At 30.9% G+C, this 9,066-nt stretch overlaps 1 protein-coding gene across 1 annotated transcript; it reads left to right on the plus strand.

The window, feature by feature from the left end:
• The first annotated feature begins 3,679 nt into the window (after window positions 1-3,679).
• Window positions 3,680-7,548, plus strand: LOC129318505 (2-alkenal reductase (NADP(+)-dependent)-like). Its single transcript, XM_054963323.1, has 5 exons — window positions 3,680-3,993; window positions 4,749-4,926; window positions 5,565-5,731; window positions 5,961-6,043; window positions 6,988-7,548. Exons 1-5 carry the CDS (start codon window positions 3,766-3,768, stop codon window positions 7,379-7,381), a joined length of 1,050 nt encoding a protein of 349 aa, XP_054819298.1. The 5' UTR covers window positions 3,680-3,765; the 3' UTR covers window positions 7,382-7,548.
• The last annotated feature ends 1,518 nt before the right edge of the window (window positions 7,549-9,066 follow it).

Here is a 9,066-nt window from a genome sequence, read left to right on the forward strand (position 1 = left end):
AATAAAAATAGGTCTGATGAAACTCTTTTATCAACTCCACAGGAGGTGATATGATGCCCTCAGAAAAGCTAGATTTCTTTTCCCCCACATTAGATTAAGTAAAATAATTATACCTCCTAGTTGAAGGTTTAAATCATCATTATGCAGCTGCAAAAGAGTGGAGACGATCCACCTATAGACAAACCTACTTCTTCAAAGAAAGAAAGAAGATTGAATAGACAAGGCTTTATATCAAATAGATTTCACATAACTGCATCCATCAAAAAGATGAGATATAGATTCAGAGTCCATAAAACCAAAAGAGCATTGAGATTGCACCTTTAGGTGATGATGTTGGTGGACATCGCCTAGAGAAAGGGCTGAGTGAATCAATTTCCAAATAAACAAGAGTTATTTTTGAGGCAAATGAATCTTCCAAAAAGAATTATCTGCTTCAGTTGACTATGGCCTTAACCTTTGAAGAAAACCACTTTTAACAAGATAAGAACCATATGAATTGCCTTTCCAAATTAGTTTATCAATATCATGGAATAATGGAAAAGGAATCTTTTGAATAGCTTGAGCATCATTGATGCTATAAATATGAAAAAGAAGCTTTTCATTCCAACATCTAGATGACCCGGCAAATGAGGAATGAGTCACAAAGTCTGAAACTCATTTGATTTAGGGATGCTGTGCTACAGCCCCATTAATAGCCTTCCACCAAAATTTATGGTGAAGAGGTATGCTGGAACCAGAACCAACTTGCCAAGACAGCTGGTTGAGAATGATGTCTTTGGATTCTACAATTCCTTTCCAAAACCAAGATGCATTGTGTGGCTTTTTGAGATAGCATTTGCTTGATGAGTCAAAGCACCTGAGCGTCAAAGTGTTGGCCAACAAAGAACTTGTATCAGTGGATATTATCTGCCAACTTTGCTTTAATCTCAGAAGTTGATTAATGCCAAGACCTCCTCGATCTAATGGAGTAAAAGCAAATTCTTTTTTGTAAGATGTATTTTTTTTTTTCCCTGTCAATGCCAAAACCCCAAAAGAAATCTGTAAGTTTAGCATCAATTGTGCAACAAAGTTTTTTTTTTTTTTGGCAACCTAATGCAAGAGGGGTAGATAAAAATTAGAAGCAAATAGAACAAAATTAAAGTGAGCCTATAGGCTTGAGAGAGCAATTTGGCTTTCCATGAAGTGATTCTTCAATCCATAGATTCCAAAATCTATCCATAAAGGATACGCTTATCACTCCTAACATCCATTTATGTTCCAAGGTATTTGCCAAGTGAATCAGATACCTTATCAATTCAAATTTAATTCAATGGATAATTGTTGAGACGAAAAATGAAAAGAAAATGAAGAGTCAAGGAAAAGGAGATAATTTCAAAGTGCCACTTAAAATAGGTACTCCCTCCTTTATAATGCAAGACATTATTACAAGTTATTATTTTTCTAAAATATAAGATATTTTGCACTTTCAGCTTTTTAGAATTTTCTTTTTCAATTTTATTCTTATTTTAGTTAATATGCACTGAATAATTATCTATAAAAAATTATGAGTGTTATGCATAAGCATTTGATCACATTGTGTGCAACTTAAAATTTTTTTAGGTCAAGACTCAAAGTAATAATATAAGACTATTTTATTTATTTTAAAAATAAATTTTGAATTAAAATAATATTAAATTTTAGGCTAATGAAAGTATACTTTTAATCTTTAGAACTTTTGCAGATATAGTCATGTTATAAAATCAAACCAAACAAACAACTTAAGATTTATTATATTTTGTACTATGGTTAGTTTATTATATTTGTCTGTATCAATGATAAATTTTTTATAAATTTTTAATAATAAACTGTCATATAATAAGGATAAATCCCTCATATATCAATAATAATTCCTTATATATCAATATGAACTAGTTACACTCCTAAATTTTAAAAAATTCAGTCTATGTTTTTTGGATATAAAATTATTTTAGCCGATGGAACCAATTTATCCTTAATCTTTTAGCTTTATGCAAGATTTTATTCTAATAATTTACTTTTATAATGTGTCTTTCAATCTTTTCAATATAACACCATTAGTTTCATGAAAAAAATTTCATAAAAAAACTTTTAAATATTAATAAAATATTCTCACTGTGTGGGTGTGATATAAATAATAACATTCTGAGTCTTTAAAACATCATTTTAAAGTTTGATCATTGAAGATGTGTGTGGAGAACATTATTTGAGAGATAACAATTTCTTAAATGGCCCTTAAATTTCTCAAAGGATTAGTCTCATAGATGTTAACTATGGAAATACCTTTGGAAATCCAATAAAATTTTCAAATATTGACACATTTAAGTTTAGTTTCTAAAATAATAATTAATAGTAAAAAAATTATTTAAAATGATATTAGACTTAGGTGACTGAAGATATATTTTATAAAAAGGTTAAGTTGCAAAAATACTCACTAAATGATTTTTCAAGAGTATCCAATAGTATAAAGTGAAAAAAATGGCAAAAACACTCATTACATTATTAAAGTTAATGTAAAAGTGATCAGATCATTAACTTGTCCTAATATCAATAGTTTCCAATGTTAAATGTTGACTATGGTTGCCATGTATCAATCTTTGCTAACGTGGATTGAAAGAGAGAAAATACCTACAAAGTTATCAGCTAGAAGTATCCAATAATTAAAGTGAGAAAAAAGACAAAGAGGGCTCATAACATACCAAAATTAATGCAAAAGTGATCAATTTATCAAATCCTTTAAATGTTAATCATTTAGTTGACATATAAGCAGAAGTTAATCATTTTTTGGCTTAAGGTTGTGCCAATATTCTTAAAATAGGTCGCGTAGGAGGTGTACGTAGTCACGAAGGTATTATGAGCAGAGGCAACATCCTTCATAAAGTGTTTGCGTTCTTTATAATGAGCCACATCCTTTTGATTCTCAATTTTCAATTGTGCATAACTATAATCTATTTTATTGTGTTGAATCTCAAGTTTTGTATATAAGAAAAATGAGTGGAAAGGGAAAAGGGGTTAGAATACGTAGCTATGAAAAGAAACCACGTAACAAGTATTTTGATAGATTAGTCTATATTACACTTATTAAAGTAATTAACATTATAGTGCTCATATAATGATCGATCAACCTTCATAAAATTTTACTTGAAAATATTTTTTATCCACATTAACAAAAAATTAGTCAACTTCTACTTAATATTAGCTAAACGGTCAACATTTAAGAGATTTGATAGATTACTCACTTTTGCACCAACTTTGATAATGTTATTAGTATTTTTATTATTTTTCTCACTTTAAAGGTACTGGATGCTTTTGACCAACAACTTCATAAGTATTTTTATTTTTTTTAGTTTACGTTAGCAAAGATTGACACGTAGAAAATATAGTCAGCATTTAACACTGAAAACAAATAGCATTAGAGTAAGTTAACGATTTATTCACTTTTACATTATGTTTTTTATGTTATAGATATTTTTATTTATTTCTCACTTTATAATATTGGATACTTTGATTAACTACTTCCCTTTAACTTTTTATAAAAATAAGGAATAAAGCCAAAATTTTATAAATTTTTCCAACATTTTATTATCCACGTCATTTTCGAAGTCCATGCGTTATGCATTCATTTATTAGCTTGCCACGCGACGGGAAGAGATTATAACGGAAAGCTCCAGAATCTGTGACCTTTGATAGTAAAGTAGTCTGTTTCTCTGTTAGAAGCTCGTTGCAGCGAGGGCGATTCAGAAGGTCACGATGGCGAACAACGTCCAAAACAAGCAGGTGATACTCAAGGACTTCGTCTCTGGCTTCCCCAGCGAGTCCGACATGCTCTTCACCACTTCCTCTATCAAATTGAAGCTTCCAGAAGGTTCCAATGGCGTCTTGGTGAAGAATCTCTACCTTTCTTGCGACCCCTACATGCGTGGCCGTATGTCCAAGCCATTAATTCGCTCTTACGTTGATTCCTTCCAGCCTGGTTCGGTGGGCTCTCTCTCCACTTCACTCTTCTTTCCTCTTTGGATTTTTTTGGATCATTCGTATGAAATTGAAATGGTTGATCGTAAAACAATCGAACAGTAGTTCCTCTTCAGGTGGCCAATAATGGAACGGAGCTCATAGTTTTTTAAACTACTTTTTTTTTAATCATTTTTAACTGTTGATTTATCCTAGGAATTCAGTGATAATCGCTAGGAAGCACCGATTCTTAAAATAATAAATAAATAATGGAGACGAACTGGCATTGTATCAGATATGTACATGATGCGATAATGGCAATGTAATCACTTTACCGTAGGCCTTTTCCCCCTCCAGTGTCTTGTACATTTTGAGATGTATTGAAACCTTAGTAGTTAGTGCTGTAAATAAATTAAAAATGAGGATCTTCATTTACTTTCAAAACTCTAATATCTTGTTTAATGCTTTTATCAATAATTTGTTATGAATATCTTATTTTATGCTCAGATTTTTGTTTAAAAATAAATTGCTTTTGTGTTAAGCAGAAAATTTTAAAATTATGGTATCTGGCATGTTGTTTTGTATATAACGTATACGGTACTGTTCAATGCATGTTTGTGACTTTCTTGAATCAGGATGATTAGATAGTAGATAACTATTTTGTATAAGTCATTGTCAGATTTGATGGCTTGAAAACTTATGTTTAGAATGGATAGTTAAAGTTTATAGACTACCCTGTTAAGTGTAACTAATGATAATGATTTTATGTTATAACTTCACAGCCAATAAGCGGATTTGGAGTTTCAAGAGTTATTGATTCTGGGCATCAAAACTTCAGAGAAGGTGATCTAGTCTGGGGAATAACGGGGTGGGAAGAATATAGTGTGATCAGTTCACCAGAGTCTCTGTTTAAGATACAACACACAGATCTCCCTCTTTCCTATTACACTGGCATACTCGGTAAGCTGTTTTCCCCATTTGGATGTGCCATGTGATGTAATGTTGGAAGGGAGAGGGAATACGTTTTCCAGATGAGTAATAATTCGACCAGGCACCACAAAAGAAGTAAATAACCACGGTGACTGTTAGTTATATTTAGCTCAATACCACTGTCAAACAAGGTGGAATATTTTTACTAGGCATGGTTCAATTTTCTTTCATGACATTGTGACTGTTACTTTGCTTGAATGCTTTGGCCTGACCAAAAATGAACGATAACAAATTGTATCTTTTAATCATCTTTTTTTTTTTTTTGGGCCTCTGTGGGGTGAAGGAAGTCAATCTGCACATTCAATTACTTAGGTGTTGTTGCCATTGTGCTCTGGGATATCTAAAGTTGTTTTAAAGAATCAGGGACTTGAACTGCATTCATATAATCTTTTTATTTGTTGACATGCATATCTAGTAATCTCTGCTGATTTCTAACACATGCGCCCCACTTACCCCTTTTGCTGTTCCATATTAAATCTATTTTTGATGGAGGAAGTAGAAGTAGAATAAGAGTATATTTATTGCTGGGCAAAGAATTCTTAGCTTTGTTTTAGATTTTGCTTGTTTCTTGTGGCTTCACTGAGTACCAACATAAGAATTAAATGCAGGTATGCCTGGCATGACTGCTTATGCTGGATTTTATGAGATTTGTGCCCCAAAGAAAGGGGAGACTGTATTTGTATCAGCTGCATCTGGAGCTGTAGGTCAGCTTGTTGGGCAATTCGCTAAGTTGATGGGTTGCTATGTTGTTGGAAGTGCAGGAAGCAAAGAAAAGGCAAGTAAAGATAACTTGAAAGCTTTGTAGTTAATTGTAATGTAGTCTAGCCACTGATTGCAAAATCACAAAGCCATATACTTTTGTAAAATGTGTGAGACTAATGAATTTTTTAACTGCTTGATATATTCTCAATTTGTGTAGAACTCAGTATGTGCATTACTAATATGTATTACCTTTCTAAAGTTACTTGTTATTGTTCCATCCCTTGATCAATTTTGCCAAACAGGTTGACTTGCTCAAGAGCAAGTTTGGATTTGATGATGCTTTCAACTACAAGGAAGAAACCAACTTAGATGCTGCTTTGAAAAGGTTAGTCCGTTAGTGGTTATCTATTTTCTCGTCATACAAGCTGTGACTTGCTCAAGAGTCAGAAAGTGAAGGCTTGGGATCCATTTGAGTTTGAGTTGAATACGTACTGTTCAAATCTTACTGTCGTTGGCGTCCATGGCTTGAAATTCTGTAACTTCCCTCTTCTTGAGTTGTACCTCTTTTTCGTAAAATTGCCAGTTACTCTGTTTTTCTTTGTCCTGTTTCCTGTCCCCCACTGTCACAATGTAAAACAGAAAATAAAGGGTGAGATTGAACAGAAGATTGTGAAGTTAGACCCAGGTAGGATAATCATTAGGATCTGTTTGGTTAGAAGAGAGGGGAGGGAGGGATTTTGCTCCCCTTCCTTTATTTGGTTTGCAAAAATTGAGGGGGGGGGGAGATTTTAAACCCCTCCTCCAAATTGGAAGGATTGGGAGAAGACCAGTATAATTTTGTTATATAATGACTAATATACTTCTTATTTTAATTGTTACTCTTCATCTTTTTAACCAAGCTCAACAATGATAGATTTTTAATAATATATTTAATAATGATAATTACTCTATATATTTATAATTACATGTTAAAAACATTTATAACTATATTTTATTAAAAAAACAATTTAAATAATATAAAAGTAAAGTTGCCTATATATTATTATTTTTCCTTTCCACCTCTCTTGAATCAAATAAGGTAACATTAAAATCCTATTCCTTTCTTCGTTCAAACTAAACAGACCCTTAATCCTAACCCATGCACGTGGTAGAGCTTGTTCCGTATTTTTAAATACATAAAATGTACAAAATTTTCAACAATACCATGTTTAATCTATTCATCTAACATTAAAAGATAAACACATGGAATTTTGTAAATGTTAACATTTTTTTTCTTTCATTTGTTGATTTTACCATAAATCATCATTTTATCATGTGTCTATCTCTCAGGTATTTCCCAGAGGGTATTGATATATACTTTGATAACGTTGGAGGGAAGATGCTGGACGCAGTGTTGCTGAACATGAAGATCCATGGCAGAATCGCAGTGTGTGGAATGATTTCACAGTACAACCTTGAAGAGCCTGACGGTGTACACAATCTGATGCATCTTGTGATCAAACGGATTCGGATGGTGGGTTTTCTGGTGAATGATCATTACCATCTTTACCCAAAGTTCTTGGAGATGGTGATTCCATTGATCAAAGAGGGCAAGATTGTTTATGTGGAAGACATTGTTGAAGGCATCGAGAAAGCCCCTTCAGCCCTGATTGGCCTCTTCCATGGCCGCAATGTTGGAAAACAAGTGGTGGTGATCGATCGTCAAATTAGAGGAACTCGTTAATTTGGAACATTTTGTCTACAAATTGCAATTGAGGCCGGTTTGACTGGTTTGGTGAATGCTTGTGATCTCTTTCAAAATGAGACAATTTATGGTATGGGTGGAAGCATTCATGAATGAGCATAGATGATACGATATATAATAATTTGTGATTGCTTTCTTATTAATTTCATATTTTTTTTATTATGACATGTGGGAAATAGTTTTAAATTGGAAAAAATAAAAAGTACTCATGAATTAAAATGGAAATGTGTTTAACTTATGTGAATTAGGATTAACAAGAAGGATTAGTTCTTTAAAACATGCTGAATGAAGGTATGAATTTCTGCTAAGAGAAAGTCTAATTTATATCATGTTTGATTGGAATTAAAGTTTGAATTCTCATTAAAAAAAGTATTCATATTTATATTGTGTTTGATTGAAGTAGAGGAAGAGGGGGAATCCTCCAATTTGGAGGGGGGGAGTTGAGAGGGCATCCAACTAAATACGTACTTAAATACTGTTTGGTTATTAAAATATAATAGAATGAAATTGATTTAAAAAACTAAAATAGAAATAAATTAAATCACCATTCTCTTTATAATAAGCATGATAAATGTTATTATTATATATTATAAATATAAATGTGAGAATTATTATACCTTATAAAAATTTATGAATCAAGATTTTCAATCCTCATGAATTAAATTATTTTTTCCCTTGTAAATGTGCTTACTTCTCTCATTTGATCATTTTATTTTATTTTTTATTTTTTTCAATCCATCTCATTGTATTCCGTTTTAGTAAGCAAAGAGACTTTAGTGTTTTATTGTATTTTAAATAGGACTGGCTTCAATAAAAAGTATTTTGAGAAAAAAAAATAGAAGTGTTTAATATCCAACTATTGATGTTTATCCACTTTTTGCCCGGCTTGATACTTCCCTTCTTTAGCTCCTCTGTTATTTGTATTGTTTAATTAAAAAAATTATCAATTCACTCTCACTAAATCTATTATTTTTAAAAAAATTATTTTATATGTAACATATTATCCTATATATCCATGAAGAATCGTTATGTAAAATGATTTATAAAAACAATGATCAATTTTTGAAGGAAAAAAATAATAAAATTCTTTTGAATTATATAAATGCAATCGAGTCGCTCACTAAAGTCCTTAAAGACTTTTGTTTCATAATTTTTAAAGTCAAAAGATTATTTTACTTTTATTAAAAATAACAAGTTTCAATTATAACTTTTATTTAACAAATAACAATTTTTTTGTGAATTGCAAGAATTGAACAAGAAATTATAAGCCTATTTAGTAACCTCTTTTAGGAATAGTTTTCTATTCTCCAAAATAAAAAATAAAAAATTATATTTGATAATGTGTTTTTAAAAAGTGTTTTGAAGAACAAAAAAATAAAATATTATTCTAAAAAATAGAAAAATAAAAACATCTTTTAGGTGTTCTAGAACTATTGTCCTAGAAAATAAAAAAATAAAAAAAATACATATTTTTATTATTTTTTATTTTTAAAATATGTTTTACAAAATACTAATTCTCAAAATAATAGAACAAAAATAATTTCAAACAAGCCCTATAACTTGTCAAGTGTAATTTTGTCTCAAAATAACAAGCTCAATTACAACTTTTATTTAAAGAATAATAACTTTTGTTTTGTTAATAGCAAGAGTTGAACAAGAAATTA

Source organism: Prosopis cineraria, unplaced genomic scaffold (genome assembly GCF_029017545.1).
Source record: "Prosopis cineraria cultivar Desert tree isolate PC_DT_omini unplaced genomic scaffold, ASM2901754v1 PC8, whole genome shotgun sequence".
NCBI lineage: Eukaryota > Viridiplantae > Streptophyta > Magnoliopsida > Fabales > Fabaceae > Prosopis > Prosopis cineraria.

What these genes read in the sequence shown, in the direction of transcription:
- LOC129318505 (XM_054963323.1), top strand. Translation starts at nt 3,766, where the DNA reads ATGGCGAACAACGTCCAAAACAAGCAGGTGATACTCAAGGACTTCGTC. An exon ending in ATTCCTTCCAGCCTGGTTCG is followed by an intron (nt 3,994 to 4,748) that starts GTGGGCTCTCTC and finishes ATAACTTCACAG; the next exon opens with CCAATAAGCGGATTTGGAGT. An exon ending in GTGCAGGAAGCAAAGAAAAG is followed by an intron (nt 5,732 to 5,960) that starts GCAAGTAAAGAT and finishes TTTGCCAAACAG; the next exon opens with GTTGACTTGCTCAAGAGCAA.